The sequence below is a fragment of the Phoenix dactylifera genome, chromosome 16 (assembly GCF_051530095.1).
Source record: "Phoenix dactylifera cultivar Ajwa chromosome 16, Ajwa_hap1_PhDact_Kaust_v1.1, whole genome shotgun sequence".
NCBI lineage: Eukaryota > Viridiplantae > Streptophyta > Magnoliopsida > Arecales > Arecaceae > Phoenix > Phoenix dactylifera.
Genome location: NC_143205.1, coordinates 2,140,392 through 2,159,901, shown reverse-complemented (window position 1 = coordinate 2,159,901; position 19,510 = coordinate 2,140,392). Strand labels below are relative to the sequence as shown.

General features: G+C 43.2%; 2 protein-coding genes across 2 annotated transcripts; both read left to right on the top strand.

The window, feature by feature from the left end:
* Nucleotides 1-972: 972 nt before the first annotated feature.
* LOC103696192 (uncharacterized) lies at nucleotides 973-5,290 on the top strand. Its single transcript, XM_008777728.6, has 2 exons — nucleotides 973-1,638; nucleotides 4,557-5,290. The coding sequence occupies exons 1-2, from the start codon at nucleotides 1,551-1,553 to the stop codon at nucleotides 5,135-5,137; spliced, it is 669 nt and encodes a 222-aa protein (XP_008775950.4). The 5' UTR covers nucleotides 973-1,550; the 3' UTR covers nucleotides 5,138-5,290.
* Nucleotides 5,291-17,098: 11,808 nt separating this feature from the next.
* LOC103696193 (uncharacterized) lies at nucleotides 17,099-19,210 on the top strand. The gene has a single exon (XM_008777729.6). It carries the CDS (start codon nucleotides 18,234-18,236, stop codon nucleotides 19,098-19,100), a length of 867 nt encoding a protein of 288 aa, XP_008775951.4. The 5' UTR covers nucleotides 17,099-18,233; the 3' UTR covers nucleotides 19,101-19,210.
* The last annotated feature ends 300 nt before the right edge of the window (nucleotides 19,211-19,510 follow it).

The following is a 19,510-nucleotide window of genomic DNA, read 5'->3' as shown; positions in this document are numbered from 1 at the left end:
CATGCAAATACCTATAAGAAGTATCATGGTAGAGGACTGCCTGTTTGGCAAAATCCTGCCTGATCCGGCAGGATAGGGGGTGGGAGGGCAGCGTTGCGTGGAGGGAGAGGGGAGCGAGACTCGCACGGGCTCTCGTGCCAGATTCCGGCGGGGACCGAGAAAAAGACCCCTCGAGTTCTCTCTTGGGGATGTGACAACTAACGAGCCCCCGATCTAAAGCACGGCCTGGCCTATCTTGGACTTGTCCGGCCATTTTGTGGCCTGCCACGTCGGCCTTAAGATTTCAACCCTCGGCCCAAGTTTGGCTTACCGCGCATCCCTGTGTCTCACGGCAGTGCTTTATACGCTGTCCTGTCGATCCACTTTATTTGCCAATCTGAGAAAAAGGTGAGAAAGGACGGGGAAACTAGGGCTCATAAATCCTCCCATGGAATGGCCATCACTGTAAATGCAACAGGTGAAGCCACTTGTGCAGCACATCGAACACCAAACATGCTAGGATGATGAAATTATCGGATGGATCAGATTTATCATAAATTTAGAATAAAATTATTATAATTTATGTTGCTATTATATTTTAAATAATAATAATTTCATCCTAAATTGACGATGAGTCTGATCCCCTAAATTATTCCTCCACATGAAATATCAAACTTATCCCCAAAAAAAAATAAATATAAAATATATATATATATATATATATATTTGGTACAAACGGCTGCTCACGATACTCTGGCGTAAGTGCAGCCAGCAGAATCAAAAATAAGAAAATAATAGAGCGATGGAAAAGCGACCTTTTGGCGTATCTAGAGGATCCTTCTGGAGTGCGAAGCATGGGCAAAATATTTTATATCGAGTTTTCAATTTCTTACAATGATCGTTATTTATTTTTTTTAAAACTATAATGAAGGGCTAAATCACTATGTGCCCATGCATGCTGCCATCAATTACAATTGCTTATTCCTACAACGGTGCATCTTGATGAAGATTTGATGAATGGGATTTATAAAAATAAGTGATTACGATGGGTAATATATATATAATGCACACAGAATAGAAAGTCAGGAGGACTGGAATGGGTAAGTAGAAACATTTCAACAAGCGAACCCAAGGGTTAAAAAAAAAAGAGAGAGAACTTTGGACTCAAACAGCTTTTTGGGTTTTTGGGGCCACCCTAAACTATTGTTGCCCAGATGGTGCGGTTGTGTCCCCCCCTCCACCTCCATTTCGCCGTGCAAGCCAGCCACCTTCCATCATTCCACGACCCCTCAATTCCCGGGGAAAAGAGCAATCCATCGATCAATACCAACCCCACCTTCCAGCAGCTGAAACCTGCACTCATTCCACTTCACAGCGGCATTTGTCACCCCATTTGAGCTCCATTCCTTCTAGCTGCTACTCCCTTCGCTCTTCCCACATTCCTCCAAACAAAACCAGGCAAACTTGGTTGGGCAAGGCTCAAGAAGAGATTTCATCTTCCAATCTTTTTTGCCCCCTCTAATCTTCTTATTATCATCTAAGTGGACCTCAAGGTTGATCTGAATTTGTTTATGATTGCAATGTGGAAGCCCTACTGTTGGAAGTTCTCCATTCTCTGTCTATCCATTGTTGCCCTTGTCGCCTCTGCCAAAAACGATGGTACATTTTTCATCCTTCATTCTTCTATTTTTTTTTTTTTTAAGAGTTTAGATACTGGCATTCAATGTAAGCATCAACTTTGATCTTCTTTATTTGGTTACATTTGTTGCTCCTATTTGATTTGGCACTAATATGTGATAATCCCTCCTCTTTTTCATATGCACCAAGGCAATGTTACCCAATAGGAGATTACCAACCAACCAAAGGGAGATACTGGTGTTTGAGTGCTTATTATTGTAGACTCTGGTGTTTTGATTTTTGAGTTGTAGCTAGGATGTGGTAACCCAAAGCTAGGTGTCCCCAATGTGCCAGGACTTGAAGGAGAATCCCTAGGAATGCATCAAGATAATTTATTTAAAGAGCAATAGTTCCATTTTGTTTCTCAGGCTGGTAGCTAAATGGTCTTTAAGGATAAGAAGGAACAGTACCACTTGTCTTTTTGTTTATTTTAAACTGAATCCACATATACAGAAGAATGACCACTTAGTCCCAATAGATTCAATTAAAGAGGATTTCTCCACTCTGTCAAGCTTCAAAATTAGTACATGAGAAAGGATAATAAAACACCCTGGCACCATCAAGAAGAAATATATTTTTGAGCTGAGACCTAACACCAAGCCCTCTGAGTCTTGTCCAGTATTGTCAACTATTTTGACCTCTCAAGAATCTCATGCAGATGCTTTTATTCCATATATATCAAGAGTTTCTTTGCTACAGTTTCCACCTTGATGTGCTTAGTTTTTTTAAATTTTGAACCAGATACTAGGATTTATTAACTAACACCTTTATGTCGGTTTCCTATAAAGATATTAGTTTTTGTTTTATCATTCAACCAAATCATCAGGAGGGTTGGTTGCACAACTCAATTTCTTTAACTAAAACCAAACATACATTTTCTTTTCATTGATCGCATCTTACATAAATTTACATAAATTCCCCTTTTTTTGATATGAGGCTTGGCAATGGCTACAAAATGGAAGTATCCCATGAGAGCTCACAATCTTCTTGAGTTTCTGACTGTATAAATTCAACTTACTCAACTCATTGTGTAACTAGTCAATGCAAGCTCTTGACAACTGGTTTAGGTAAAAATGCATCCAACACTTAAATTTCAACAAAAGTTGGACTCTAGGTATCATAAGTTATCTTGGCGTAACCATAACATGCTCATGAATCTATGATTACTGGGAGCCCTTGTTTTTGACCGAATAATAGTATGCGTGCCTTGAAACACTTGCCAACGATACCCAGAATTCATCTCATGCTGCCCTGTACTCACTATATGCTGCATAAAGATTCTAATGGATATTAATACACTACACGCTGTATAAAGATTCTAATAGATATTAATACACTATACACTGTGTAGAGATTCTAATGGAGATTAATACACTACATGCTGTACAAAGATTCTAATGGAGATTAATAGATTCTTTGAGAAAATTGAAACACCATTCATACTTCTTGTCAAATAGACTAATATATATAGGTATGCGCTCAAGACTGTTAAAGGGAAAGTTTACAGTTCAGTATGTAGCTATTCTTATTACGGTTTCTCTTTGTATTATGTGCTGGTTTATAGGATGCAGGATTACTAGATTGTTTTATATTTATGACAATTTGTTCTTTGTTAGATGAAGCTTTATGTTTTATGTGATCTCTTATTGCATTATGAAACTATAGGCATCAAGGTTCACCATCTCAGTACTGGATTTTGTGCCAGTATGCCTGGTACAATATCCGGTTCAGCGTATCGAGTGTTGGTATGCCTCCTATACCATGTACAGGTTTAATACCGATACGGTATGGTCGGTATACACTGGAGTATGGCAAACCTTGGTAGGCATTGCGTGCAGCATTACTCCCATGTTAATTTTTCAAATGCCCCATAAGATCATGCAGTGGACTTTTTTAGCTCTGCTAATGGGTTACTATATAACCCTAACTCTTAAGCAGAAAGCAAAAGATTGATATAAAATGACTGAAATACATCTAGAGTCCTCACAGATAAGTACGTAGTTTTTTCGAACTTGCGAGACATAATATAGCAGTTGGCAGAGGATGAAAAGAGTTATGCATCCATGCATACCTCTAATGCATCAACCTAACATCTGATTCAAATCCCATTTGCTTAGTGGGTCTAGTATTGCATTTTGACTTGATATTCCAGTTCTGATCCAAATCAATGAATGTCGTATAGGTCCTCTGCTAGTGGAATAAGTTTCCACTATGGAACTGCTTGCCATATACATAGGAATTTGCAATTTGGAGGTGGCTCCTTAACAGGTTTTCAGTGCACTGCCTGCTTAAACCGTTTGTTAATCTCAAAGTCTGTAGTGGCTAGCAGGCTGGCCTAAAGTGGAAATTAAGTTTCCACATTGCAACATACATAAAATGCATCCCCAAATCAATATTCACGAACATGCACCCACACACAAATCACCCGATTACACTATTATGATTTTCCTATCAATATTATGCCATGAAACAATTTCGATCAAATTATGTGGGCTAATCAAAAAAATTGATATCATGATAGTCTTTTATATCTAATCACACCACACACACATCACATTTTTCCACTATTATAACTTGCCTATGAATGTTCTGGTCATGATGCAATGTCAATTACATTATATGGATTAACCAAATAATTGATATCTCCATGTTCTTATATCATCTATGGAAATATCCTGACATAGACAGAGAGACCATATAATTAGATTATTATAACTTGCCTATCAATGTTATGCCATGACACAGTTTCAATTGAGGATTATGTGGGCTAATCAAAGAAATGATATCATAACATTCTAATGTTATCTGAGGAAATATTCCATTGTGATAATAATTATTACTAGGTTTCTGGCACTCATCTGCGCCCCTTATTTATGCATTTCAATGATGTCTTCTTCCAGGAAATCCTGCTAATGAGGTTGTCGACTGCATAAATAAGAACCGAACAACGAATAAGCTACCAAAGTTGTATAATAGTCCTGGGCTAGGGTGCATGGCTTTGCAATACATATCAGAGTGCATGGGAAACTGCAGTACCTACAATACTCTGAGCTGCCAACCTCCAGAAGTTGACATTACCGAGGTATATGCCCCCAATTGTGGCGTAGAGTTACCAACAGTAGGCACTATATCTGGCCATCTTGTTGGATGCCAGTGGAAATATCTAAATCCAGAGCAAGCTTTCTCTAAAGTCCTGATTTCGGACAAGAAAAGACTCTCTCTTTTGCATAGTAAAGATCACACTGAAGTTGGTGTAGGATTTAGTAGAGCTCATCATGGACCGTTCTTTTGGTGCATCTTATTTAGCAGTGGAAAAACCAACTCGACATTTGTACTAGAAGGTGGAAGAGGGATTAAGCAGAGAAATGGTTGCTTCAGTGGAAAAGATCTACCGTGTAGCTCTGGGAGGAAGCTTCCGTTTCCGTCAGACTTGAAGCCTGTTGTTTTCTCAATGCTACTTCATCTTATAGTTGGTATATAATTCGTTAGTGAGCGAAAAACGGAGAAATTGGTTATGTCAGAGTAGGCTTTACATGAGTGTATAATGGAGTCAGTTTTTGATGTAATCAATTTGGCAATGAACAAATCAGTTCCATCTTTAATCAATGAAGTTGGAATAGGCATTAAGATGAAACTAGTTTCTTCATTTAACCATGACATTTCAGCAAGGGGCATAGATTTCTTCTTTTTCCACAGTACTGTTCCTTTCTTGATAACCAGCTATTTACTTATTAGAAAGATGTACTTTGTATATAGGGCAGATAATTTTTGGTTCTTCTCAATTTCTCGCCATTCAACAGAAACATCATCCATATAAGGAATTTAGATTTTTATGTTCTATGTTTTCCAGGTGTCGAGGGTTTAACAGCTGGCTTCTGCTTTCTTTCCTTTTAATTAGCAAAGGAAAGGGACATACAGCCCCACCTGAACCCAGACAAGACCTATTCGAATCGGGTTACAGAACATCAACTCGCTAAGAGGCGGGAAGAACAATTTGTTCTTTTGCAGCAAGTATTGCACCGATGGAATCTCAAACTACATAATACATTATCTGCTCCAGGTTCGATGGAATTGATTTTGATAGTTCAAAGAGGATGGGGGTTCTCCAACAACAGCCAGGTGTTTTTTTTTTTTTTTACCAGGTTTCAATAACGGTTATTCCATTGTAAGTGACCCCCCACCAAAACTCATACTAACCATTGTAATGGTTATAATGGCAGTTAAAATATTTCAAAAATCAATATCATAGTCGCTATTAGAATGGTGTTATAATGGGAAAAAAGGCATTATTTGCATTATAATGGATCATGTAGATGACATATTATAACGACTACTATAATACTGTTTTTAAAACCATGATGAAAGAAAATAGAGAGGCTTGCATGACAATATAAAAGAGTTGCCGGAAACCATGGCCACTGCAACGTTACAACAGCAGTTTTCCATGATCAGATAAAAAACAACAGCCTAGCGGGGCAGCAGGGAAGTAACCCACAATTTTCCAACGGTAGTCTTGTTCTACATGGTCGACTCATAGCCCATCCACCACATAGAAAATCCTCCCTTTCCGCACAGAAAACCCTCTTGGCGTCCCTTATTCGCATATGTGCATGTTCTCAGTTGCATGAATAAATTGGATGTTCCCAAACAAGTATTCCAACAAATGCAATAGAACGAATCTTAAATCTCTCAGCCAACCAACTAGATACATCATTTAATATAAATTTTTTTTGAAAACAACAAAAAGGAATAGCTCAGGAGGCTTCAAAGAAATATAACGTCTGGATCGTCTGATGCCTATGATTAGGAGGGAAGTCCAGACTTGCGCACTCATCCTATACGTCTATCTGTCGCATCACCTGATCTTGTACTAGCTAATAGAAGAAGAATCACTCGAGTTACCTCAGCATCAGGCGATGTCTCAGTATCATCTGCATCCAAACCAGAATTTGACTCCGAAGAGGGACAACTCACTTTTCCATAATCACCCGACAAGTCGAATCCATATCATCAGAATAGAGGGCATAGGACTCTTTGCTTTGCCCTACTATGAACTAGGATCAGAAAAGGTTGGCTCATAACATAAACTCAAAGACGCCAGAAAAGCACACTTAACGCGGTTCATCAGGTTGTTCAGAGGCTCCTTCCTGCCCCGCCCACCACCCTGCTTCAACATATCAGTTGTCATTAGGAACTTCTTTCTCTTAACGAGAAGCTTCAGGCTTTTGTGTTTGTGCTAGCTGGTTCTCCCCGAAATGCGTTGAGGCGCAGCAGTTGACTGGACATCTAGGGGTAAAGCACTGTTTCAGTGCGGGCCGCGAGAGCGGTACCAAATCGAGGCAAACTCTGAATACTAGATATGACCCCAAAATAACAGGGGTCAAGGTCGGCCAGTGAGACGATGGGGGATAAGCTTCATCGTCGAGAGGGAAACAGCCCGGATCACCAGCTAAGGCCCCTAAATGACCGCTCAGTGATAAAGGAGGTAGGGGTGCAGAGACAGCCAGGAGGTTTGCCTAGAAGCAGCCACCCTTGAAAGAGTGCGTAATAGCTCACTGATCGAGCGCTCTTGCGCCGAAGATGAACGGGGCTAAGCGATCTGCCGAAGCTGTGGGATGTAAAAATGCATCGGTAGGGGAGCGTTCCGCCTTAGAGGGAAGCACCCGCGCAAGCAGGTGTGGACGAAGCGGAAGCGAGAATGTCGGCTTGAGTAAGCGGAAGCGAGCACCCAACTTGCTTAGAAAGACCCTATTTTTGAGCCTTCCCCTCCTCCTTTTGAGTCATCTTGGATGAGAAGAAAGAGACCGACTTCATCGACTTCCAATGTCCGTGTGGAATGCAACTTGTTCGCTGAAGTGGAGGCGCTTTCCGCTGGGGCAGACCATAAACTTGTTTAGAATTCTTCGAAAGAAGCATATACTTACATACATACGTACGTACCTATATATATAAGAATCAAATTCGAATGGAGCATCACATGTGGTTTGGACAGTCTTATTGATCCTCCTAAAGGGATCCAAAAGAGTTACCGGACATGTTCTTGAGATCAAAATTAAAACATATTATCCACATGGTGACTAACAAGTCCTACCCAAATTTGATCCATTGGTGACAGAGTGATTGTCAATTTAAATATTTTAATTTTAGAATACTGATCAAAAGTAATTCCAAGCCAGCAAACAATAACGTTAGGAAGAATAAATAGCTGACATATAATCTTTCTGCAAGGGCAAAACTTTAACCTACAGGAACAAGATCTGCACCGTCAACAGAGGTAAGAACTGTCTGTTTTTTCATTATTTTTCAAGCTTAGAGCACGTCCTGCTATCTGTCTATTAAATAGACCAGGAGTCGAACTTGAACTCTTCCATTTGAAAAACAGGTTAAATGAAGAAGCAAACAGGTAATTTGTGAGAAGAAAAATTAAGCCAGGTTGAATCTATGGTCACCTGTCAGGCCAATTTTGCAAGGATAAACAGGTCACAAATGGGTTAGTGTTACTTAATATGATTATTAAAAAGATTTAAAAAGGTCAAACCTAATTGTGTCAAACCTAAACCTAATTATCATAGGTTACCACCCTTATCCTAGTGTATACCATGGGCAGCCATCCGAGCCACTAACCACTAATGATCCCACCACTATAGATTACACCCTAAATCCCAATTAATGGCTCCCGCTTAACCATCTCCGCTCTCCAACTTTTGCAAGAACCGAAGGATCCCCTAAATATATATACATACATGCATACATACATGCATATACACATGCGCACGCGCGCACGCACACACACACCCACACACATAACTTCGCCTGAATTCGGACAAGGCCTATTCGGATCGGGTCACAGAACATCAACTCGCTAAGAAGGCGGGAAGAACATCCCCCCCCTCTCTCTCTCTACCTCCCTCCCTCTCTATAAATAACCCACAGTCGAGCCGATTGGAAACCTTTCCGTTTGCTCCTGTCTCACCCTCCTTCTCTCCTGCTTTCTTTCGCTCCGCCAAGAAACCCGAGTCTTTGCATCAATTTGAATAAAGAAAAGAGAAAGAAGCTCTAATTTCTCCTTCCTCCTCTAATCTCTAGCTTCTTCTCCGTCGTTCAACAATCGGTGACCGCCGATATGGATCAGAGGATTCCAAGATACAGGATGGGATCACCCCTGATGCGGCTTCAAGAGCACCAGTGGTCTTCCCCGTCCTCGCGCAGATTCGTCTATCCAGTAACCAAGATTAGCTCTTTTTCCCCCTCTTTCTTTTGCTCGTTCTTGAATTCTTGAACCCTTTTCCCCTAATATCTTCTTTTTGCTTCTCAAGGGAGATCGATTCATACCCACAAGGAGCCTGATGAATCTTGAGCTTGCACAAAGCTTGCTGTGGGAAAGGTCGCAGAAGAAAGACGATCGCCCTGCAGGTAAACCCGAAGCAAATCCTAATCTTGTTTATCATGAGAATGTTTTAACTGGAAAAATAAAACACCATTGAGGGACTTCTCTTAGCAGTATATGTTATATGTTTTAAACTCTAATGGGAGTTCTAGTTGCAAATATCTACGGTCCTATTACCTTAATTTCCAAAATAGATGAAAATAGATCTAATTTTATGGTTTACCTCAGGTGAGAATCTTAGAAGGACACACGTCCAAAGTTGGACGCCTTTCTTGGAATCGGAACATTTTGACATCAGGGAGCCTTGATGCCTCTATCATCAACTAAATCCACTGAATAACTAATACAGGCTTCTATAATAACTAAAAGTCTAATTTCATTATCTACTGAATAAAACCAATATTGGTTTACAGCGTCTAAATCCAAACATAAATACCAAACCCATAATCCTTACTACTCAGAAAATCACTACCTATAATTTTATAATCAACTGAAGAACTAAGGTTCTACTTTGATATATAGGCCGCCAAGCTTGCTAGCGCGAACTTTAAGCCTGGACCATCCTTCGTTCCTATCGATCCTATTCGCCTGGAGAGATGAAAATAAAAATAGAGGTACATGTGCGACACAGCTTAATAAGTAAACCTTTCACTACCTTACCGAATCAAGCATAAGTTTTCCTATATCGATGCATCATTTAAGAAAAACAACATATATTCCTATCATGGATTAAAACATTGCTCACAGATATTCATGCCATAGTCACTATAACCCGTGATAGGACCATCTTCGTAATCGACAAGATATCATAGTTTATATTCATTACCAACGTTAACCCATTGGCAAAGGGCCGTTTTGTTGGATGCTAGCTCCAGAATGTTGATTAGCCCCTATTTCTAGAGACGGTTATAGCAATCTGAGAGCCTTTAAAAACTTATATATTTTTCTTCAAACATACACATATATAGATAAAAATACTAAATAGCATGATCAAATTCATATTTCATGACAAAATTATTTTTGTCAAATCATTCATGAATCTTTATTTTTTAATAAAGTACGATTTTTATAACACATATCCAGATCCATAACTATAAGAAAAACATGATATTTTTACAGGCAGATTTAATGCATGGAAGACATGATTATAAGGAGTGCAAGATCTACTTACAAGTTTGAAAACTAATAAGGAGTATAAGATTTACTTACCTCTTTCGTCTTAGATCGTTAGACTTCGCTAGGCGATTTTACTAGACCTATTTAAAATATTAGCAGCAAAATTAATGACTTTAATAAAATAGTACGAGAAGATTTGACCGGGCATAAGGTGGTTTTGGGTAGGTGAAGCCTGAATGATTCGATCAATAAATCATTGGGCATAGACTCGATCAAGGCCAAGGTTAATGAATCATGGTTCATCAATGGGGGTTTGAGTAGGATGACTGGTCCAGGAGAAAACCTGAGCACTAGGGTGGATCGGGGTCCTTTATAGAGGTCAACTCGAGTTCCAAGATCAGGTCGACATGACCCAAATTTGGATTTTCTAGATCTTCTAGAGAGAGAAAGTAGAGAGAGAAATAAAAAAGAGAGGAAATAAGAGAGAGAAAGAGATGGATGGTTCTCTCTCTCCTCTTCTTCTCCTTTCTTTCTTTTTTTCTATTATTTTCTTCTCTCTTTTTTTTTTCTTTCTTCTTCCTTGACAATATAGAAGCGAGAGAGGATAGCTGGTGGTTTGTGATCGTGTGGTCCAGCAAGGTGGCGATAGCGTGTAGCAGAGGGCAATCGGCGGCAACGACGGCCGACCGAACGGTGGAAGAAGATCGAAATAGGGATGTGCCTATTTTCGGAGTGACTCCGGTGATTGCCAACTCTTATCTGTGGGATTAAACACCCAAAACACAAGGAAGAAAGTGGAGATCATGGAGAACTCATACCTCATTCCAGCGAGGCTTTCCAGCAAAAATCAGAGGAAGAATTTCGAGAAGAAAGCTTGAAATCTAGAGAACTCTAGCCTTACTCCTTGATAGATCTCAAAGGGGAAGGATGGGGAAGCTTAAATAGGCTAAAATCCGATCTTGCGATGTTCGATTAGGCCTAAGATTCTGCCTTTTCTAATCGCAATCGCGATTGAAAATAGGGAGGATGGAGACTCCTAGCCAGAGTCCTCTCCCGTTCATCACGTTCGGCGCACGTGCAATTGCTGGGCTAGCCTCTTTGGAGTTCGGGCTAGCCCAAGCCCAATAAGAGTGCGGGTCGATTTTAATAAATATGGATACAATAATTGTCACGCATCAGATTCAGAGCATGATATGCCGTGCTACCAAGGGGTATAACTCACGATAGTACGAAGCCAACATTGCATTTAGCTTTTAAATCCATCATAAACAAAATATAACTAAAAGTCTGATTTCATTATCCACTAAATAAAACCAATATTGGTTTAGAGCGTCTAAATCCAAATATAAATACCACTAGGAGGCAATGAGTTCAGTATAATTTTTCGACCCTGGAACATAAAACTACACGAATTCAACCGTCCATGAAGTGTGACGTCCCTATCGTATAACCAAGATCTCCCGAGAATGACTTGACCTACATCCATCGGAATGCAGTCACACCAGATTTCGTCTTTATAAGATAGGAATTGAATCAGAATGAGGCATCTTTCCGACACCGAGATGGATGTCTTATCCACCCAAGCTACCTTATATGGGTTGGGATGAGGGGTAGATTTCAGACCTAGGCGGAAAATAACTCCGGAGGCAATGGCATTGATGCGACTCCCGCTATCAAATAGGATTTTGCATATTTTACCATTGATCTTAATGAGTGTGTAAAATAGGGAGGTCCTACGCCAATCTTGCTCGGTCTTAGTCTGAGCTAGAGTACACCTAACCAAATGAAGCCTAGGATTTTGGTCATTCCAATCAGTGGGCTCATTTTGGGGTTCAGCCTAGATAAACTCTAACCCGGTTTGTTCGTCTCCAAAGTCTTCTACAAAATCCTCGATGTTTGGTTCATATACTTCTTCGACACATTCAGTCTCCTAGGTCCCAACTTCAAGTTCAGCCATTAGATAGGTTTTGGCATTACATTAGGACGCGATATGGCCAAATTTTTGACACCTGAAACATTGGATTTGGCTTCTTGAAGGAGGATTGGAACCTAGTATGCCCTTTCCTTTATCATTTGACGGATTTTGAACAGGCACTGGGGACGTCCTAGCTGGTGCTTGGCTAGAACCGGGCTGGTTAGGAGGGTTGGGAAATGGTCTGGATTGCGGGAGATAATTTTGATTAGGTCGGGCTCCTGGGGGTATGGATCGAGAGTCGGTACGCCTCACTACAGGGATCCGTAAAAAACTATCCACATCTTGAGCTAACTGGTATGCTTGGCCAAGGGTGGTAATCTCTCGGAGGATTAATTTTTTTTGGATCTCCTCGTGGAGTCTTGCCCGAAACCTAGAGAGATGAACAGTCTCCTCTTCGATTATACCGCATCTCATATGAAACTCCTCAAATCGTGCAATGTAATCGGCAACGGTTGATGTCACTTGAGTTAATTTCTGCCACCTATCCATAAGACGTTGTCGGTAAGAGAATGACAGATATTTCTCATTCAACTTTTCTTTCATATCCTCCCAGGTGGTGATACGAGGAAGCCTTTGGGTCTTATGCATATGTTTAACATTATGCCAGTACCAGTGAGCTTGCCCAATAAGCTTCATTTTAACGAATCATACTTTTCTATCGTCAGTCATTTCGTACCATTCGAAATAATTATCCATGGCTGCTCTCCAATCAAGATACACGCTTGGCTCTAGTTGACCAGCAAATGTGGGGGCATCTACTCTTATGGTACGAAGTAGTCGTTCGTCAAGATCGCGCTGGTGATCAGGAGGATGTTGGTTCCTATGGGGATGGGAAAGACCTACAGGTGGTGTGGCTAAACCAAACTCGGGATAAGCTGTGATTGGGGTTGACGGTTCAGGAGTCCTAGGGTGTTGCACTAGAGCACGGATCTCTCGCTTGAATTCGTCATGATCAGCTCGTAAGGCAGCGATTTGTTCCACAAGATCTTGCAGAACTCTGGAATCCATTGTAGCTAAAGAGGTCTTAGAATGAGTGAGGAGGTACTTCCTACCACTACGGGTTGGCATGCAAGGATTCCATTGGTTGATGGTATGACATGTGATGCTACTAATGACCCTAACTGTCCAACTGTGATGCAGGACAACCAACTAATGCAACCTACTATGAATTCGGTAATCAGCAAATTTTCACAAAAGTAACTTAAAATTAAATGTTACCAATTTGTACTTCGGTTATTTCAGAGTTAAAGTATGAAATTAGTCACTATAAGAAGTTAGGTTGCAAGCACGTATTACGGTCGTTCTAATTCTAAAGTAATCTGATCGATGAATGTTGAGAAATATCCTGTCGCTATGGTGTGCTAATTTAATATCTAGATTTAAATGGGGAATAGGATGTGTGTGGTCGTAGTTGTTCTAGGTCTTGAAGTTTGACAGGAAAGTAAGTTTGCAAAATAGGACTGTCATGCAAGAGAATTAGAACATAATTAGATAAACAAGCCCAAAAGAAAGAAGAACCTGTCACCTATGGTGGATGCAGTCAACCAGAAGCATCCGTTGTAGAGTCTCGAGCACGAAGTTGGCACCGGATGGAGCTAGCTAGAGCGATGGACCTGGATCTGCAGCACAAGGGCTCCTGGGCTTCTGAAATGGACTGAAGAAGGTGTTGGATCGGGCTTGAAACAGGGCCTGCGGCCGATTGGGCTTGGGTCGCGCCACAGTAAACGACGCACGGCCTGGACCAAACCCATTCTGAGACCGCTTGGGTCTGGGCCGCGCTTAAGGGAGGTTGACGTGTGGGCCGGGTGGTGGGACTGGGTGTGCGGCCTGCTGAACACGAACTAGGGGTCAGGCCGGTCGAGCTCGGTTGTGGCTTGATGGCACCGCTCGGATGCCTCCTGGTCTCGGGTGAGAGGAGAAGGCCGGATGGGGCTTGGCGAAGGGGTGCTGCAGGCGGCCCGCTCAGAGGAGACGACGCTCGGAGGAGGCCGTGGCCGAAGGGGACGCTTGACGGGGCTCGGCAGCATTGGGGAAGGCTGGCCGGCGCGGCGACACTGCTTGTCGGGGAGGACGATGACGGCTCGGTCACCGGAGGTCGAGTGGCGACGGCTCGGGGTGTTCAGAATAGGGGGCGAAGTCGGAGGGCGCTCGGAGGTGGTGACGGCGTTTCGGACGGGTGGATGGCGCGGCAGAAGAAAAAGCGGCGGCCGATCGGGACGACAACAGAGGTAAGTTTTTTTTTTGGTCGCGTGCAAGGCACGTGCTACTTTTTTTATTTTGGATTTTGGACCCGGGGTACCGGGTTGTGGGCAACGGGTTTAGAACTTACCCGTTACTTGACGTCGTGTTCAACCTCCCGACCGATTCGGGAGGGCGTGCCGGTCTCCTCGGCAGCAGCTGCGGAACGGCTGAAGGGGACTGTTGTCGGCTTTTTGGTAGACCTGAGGATGACTTAAAAAAGGTGTCGTTGTCAAGATCTTAACCAACAAACAAATATTTTTTTATTACTCTTACCATCCTCGATTCGATGAATAGTGGTTGTAGGAGGTCGATCCACAGGGAGGCGATTTGAGCATGCAAATAAAGAATAGAAACTCCATTAAGATTCATGACAATATATTTTTTTTCTTTTTCTTTTTTAAAAAATAATTCCTTGAGCATATTTGATTAATCTCTAACCAACCAGAGCTAGTTTTCTAAGAGAGAGAAAAAAAAAACTCAACAAAGAAAATATGCAATTGAATTCTTAAGCAAGGGTCAACTCTTGCAGAGTGGGAGTCGACTCATGCTAAGTGGAAGTCGACTCTTCAAGATAGAAAGTAAATGAAAACTGAAAATCGAACACCAGAAAAACTCGGAGTCGGCTCGTACTAAGTAGGGGTCGACTCTTGCAGAGTAGAAGTCGACTCTTCAAAACGGAAAGTGAATGAAAACTGAACACCAGAGAAAGAGAAGAAAAATTTGAAAGTTATCTAAAGATGAGGATTCTAGAACGCATAAAATAAAGTGCAAAAATTAAACTGTAACTTAGAATCCATATTGCATAAAAAGAAATTTATGGATTGCATAAAAGGACAAGTACAAAAATAAAGTGAAAATTGGAAAACAGAGCATCCTCAGTTCCCCTCTTCTTTTTTTCTTTTTTTTTTCTTTGAATCACAGAGCTCTCTCCCCCTTCATTTTCTTTTGTTTCCTTCTTTCAAAAAAAACAGAGTATGGCTCTATTTTCTTTCTTCGGATCTCCCCTCCCCCTTCTTTGGCCCAACCGAGCGCTCCTTATATAGCTCGCCCCCACCCCTTGAAGCCGACTGAGGATCGAAACGGTCGCAGGATCGCTGGGCGCTGATCATGGAAGAGGATCCCTCCTGGATGGCGAGAAACACAGGGGAGGTGATGACGCTCGTGGGAAGATTTTTGAAATGGGGGAAAGAGGCGAACGCGGGGGAGGCGATGATGCGCATCCCAGCTAGGATGCTTCGCGGATGAAGAGGACGGCCGTGGGATTGTTGGGAGGATCGCACGTGAACAACTGGATCGACGGAGCTGGCCGCGAGATCGCTTGGAGGAAGACATGGATCCACTGTAGAGATGGCTGGGATCACGGGCTGGAGCGGCTTCTTGATTGCAGACGTTTGTGAATGCAGACGAAAGAAGAGACAGAGGCGGGGGTCATCCGGGATGCTGGGAATGGAAGGTAATCCGGAATGGCTGGATGCGGAATCACCGGAAGCTTCGTGGACGCCGGATTGGAAGCGGGATCACGACTCGAAATGGATATGGGAGGCTGAAGAGCGCTGCGGGATACTCGGATGCAGGATCTGGAAAGCTCGGACGCGGCTGGAACGGGCGAAAGAAACTGCTGGGAGGAAGAGGAACAGTGAACATCAAAAAAACATTTCCGTAACACTGTTCATATGAACAGTGTTTTTACGTAACACTGTTCATATGAACAGTTTCATCTTAAATACTGTTTATATGAACAGTATTTTCACGTTCATATGAACAGTTCTTCACGGAACACTGTTCATATGAACAGTGATTTCAGCAATGAATAGTAATTTCAGCTATTGTTCATGGGATTGGAGGTTAAAAAAGTCTTTTCTTTTGTGATGAAGTGAGAGTGGTGCAAAGAGATGGGATCCATGGCTGAAATATGCCTGATCGCAATTGGTTTAGATAAACTTCTGTCCATAACAATAAGGACGAATCGTGATGATGTAGTGGAAAGATAGGGAGTGACCCAAGTTTTAGGTAGGCTTGGCCCGGAAGGACCTTCAATTACAATAAGAAAACCAAAATAAAGAAATACATCTTTTTAAGAGTTATATGCAGGAGAACTTTAAAAAATTAGGCCCAAAAAAGTGCTAGAATGTGCACAAATGTGTACTTAACAGGGATGGTGACGGAGCTCGTGGCCACGGCTCTGTGGTCGGTGGCGACAACCGGCGGCCGATCACGGCGGCGGATGGCCCCTTCCTGTGTGCGGTGGCCGGCGGCTGCTACGGCGGGTCCGAGAGACAGAGCCGAAAGAAGAGAGGCGATGCTTCTTCTCTTTTTGGCAACAAGAGTTGCACGTGGCCTGTCAACATGCTCCGGCGTCCGTAGTGCTCGAGGTACAGCGTAGATCTCGTGCGCCCATCGTAATCCTGAAATCCGGCGCTGCTCCGCCATCACCAGGGTGGAGCTTCTGTGGGCCGACGTTCTTCGGCAGAAATCAGTGGTGCGGCGGCATTGTGAGGTGGTTCGGGGAATGAATCTCGGCGCTGAGAAGGAAGCACAGGGGTGGGCCGAGAGCACAGCGACGGGGAAGGGCAAATCACGAAGGGGCTGTTCCTTCCTGTGAGGTCTGAAAAGAGAGGCACGGGAAGGGGTTTCTTTCCGACCCACGACAGGCCAGAAAAGAGAAACGGTTTTGGCACAGGGGCAAAACCAGAAGCTCTGACACCAAGTTGATGTAGAACTGATCACGGGAGAGGTGGCTGCAACGGTGACGATGAGTTGATGTAGATCCGGTCACAGGAGAGGTGGCTGCAGCGGTGATGATTTACTCTTGGGATGACTGCCGTGGCTTTAAAATGGGAAACAGAGGAAGAGGGAGGAAGAACAGGAGGAGAAGAAGAGAGGAAGAGCAGCAGAGAGGAGGTGAAGAGGGAGAAGAAGAGAGGAGGAAAAGAGAGATAGGAAGCGGAGGTGGGGGAGGAAACCTTTAAATCTTGATTAAAACCCTAATCATGAAAATAATTTCCTATATATAGGGCCCAAATAAACACAATTAACTTAACACCCCCTTATACAGAAATAATTCCTAATAAGTCCAAAAATAACACCGATAAGCCCTAAAATGCAAACAAGCCCAAAAATAAAATAAAATAAATATGTCAAATAAGATGGTGGACTAGGCGGAGAAATAATTAGCTCCGATGTCCCCATCACCATCACTATTTTATAGACGGACCATATCATTTAATAAGGGGTCTTCAAAAAATTTATAATTTGGATCATTACAGAATCACAATTTCAAAGATCTAATCATCCATTGATGATGGATATTTGGAGGCTCGAATCGAGTATCACTTCATGTCCTATAATGTATATTTTTTGGAAAGCCAGCAAAGCTGCTGATTGGGTGGATTTCGATGCGGTAGATTATACTAGCTCGAAGCTATGGGAGAATTCTTTTACTTTGCTCGAACATCTTCGGTGCGTCCTGGTGACTACACGACTAGATATATTTACTCAAGAGTTTTGTAAGGTTGTTGATCCAACAAAAAAAAATTAAAAATATTTTTATATAGATAAGTGGATGCAATTAATCTAATAAAATTGGAAGGTTGTGATCCCTCCTCCACCAAAATTTATTAATACTTTTATATGCACTGTAGATATAGATGGATAAGGTCAAATATGTCACTAGAACCGTCACACTTTGCTTTTACGTTCGTAGACTGACTAAATATATAAAATATAGGTGGAGATAGGTGAGGAAGGCAAGGTTGTGTTTCTTGCGGGAACCATATACGCATGCATATAATCTGAGATGCAAGATAAGAGAGAGCATAAAAAGTGAACAGCATCCAAAGAAGCGAAACGCACCTCCAAATGCGCTCCCTTCTCGCCACCGCCTCCTCTCCACTCTCGCCGCCGCTTCCACCAGGACTCGAGACTCTACCATCGTCGGACTCCGACCACCACCACCCCTCCTCCACCAGCCTCCTCATCATCGCTGCCATCCTCTTCTTCGTCTTCGTCGCCTCTGCCGCCGTCCACCTCCTCCTCCACTTCCTCTCCCGCTCCTCCTCCTCCTCCTCCTCCTCCTCCTCCTCATCATCATCATTATCACCGTCCGATCAAGATTGTAGCGGCCTTATTGACTCCCTCCCGCCCTTCTCCCTCGCTGCCGGCGCCCCCGAGTTCTCCCCAGACTGCGCCGTCTGCCTCTCCCGCCTCCGCCCCGACGACGATCTTCGCCTCCTCCCCGCCTGCCACCACGCCTTCCACTCCACCTGCATTGCTTCCTGGCTCCGCTCCAACCCCTCCTGCCCTCTCTGCCGCTCCGAAATCCTTCTTCCCCCTCCCCCTCTCCCGCCGCCGCCATCCGCCGCCTCCACAACCGCCGTCGGCCGCGACGACCACCCTGCGCCCGCACCCCCGCTTTCCGCGCGTCCGTCGTCTCTGGGGCCATCCGTCGAGCAACTGGAGGGCGCTAAGGCGCCTGCGGAGGCGGCGCCGGCGGGGGCGGAGACAGCGGAGCCAGCCGGAGCAGCGGGGAGGGGGTGGTTGAAGGAGTACGTGGACCGGCTGGCATCGTCGGCGTCGACATCCTTCTCGTCGCTCCGCTTCTCGTCGACGGGGAGCCGCCGCTTCGGCGGCGGGGGAGAGAGTTGGGATCTCGAGGGGGATGCGGAGACGAGCGGCGGGGGCGGTCGCTCCGCCTCCTACCGGTGGTCGACAGGGGCACATGCGTAAATAAATGCAACTGTGAGGGCCAGATGTTATCGTCCTGCTAATTTGTAATCTATAGTCCATAGCCAAGCTACTACACCGAAGTATAAATTTCATGAGCCATCTTTTTTAAATAACTCTCCTGGTGTGTGGTTAGTAGCAGGAAAGAGTAAAGTAGAGCAAATACTCCATGCAGTCTTAATCATTCAAATGCAAAAATTGAAGCATCACCTCCCTTGGGATTGATAAATGACTCTCCTAATTTGTAAATTGCCATTTATTATTTAGTTTGCTTCTATATACTTGCCCCCTTGAGAGAGAAACAAAGGAGAAAATATCCCATTAAGTCCTAATCATCCGAATGCGAAGCATCACGTGCATCTCCATGTTCTAAATATCATGTACAATGGCAAAGATGATGCATGAGTGTACAT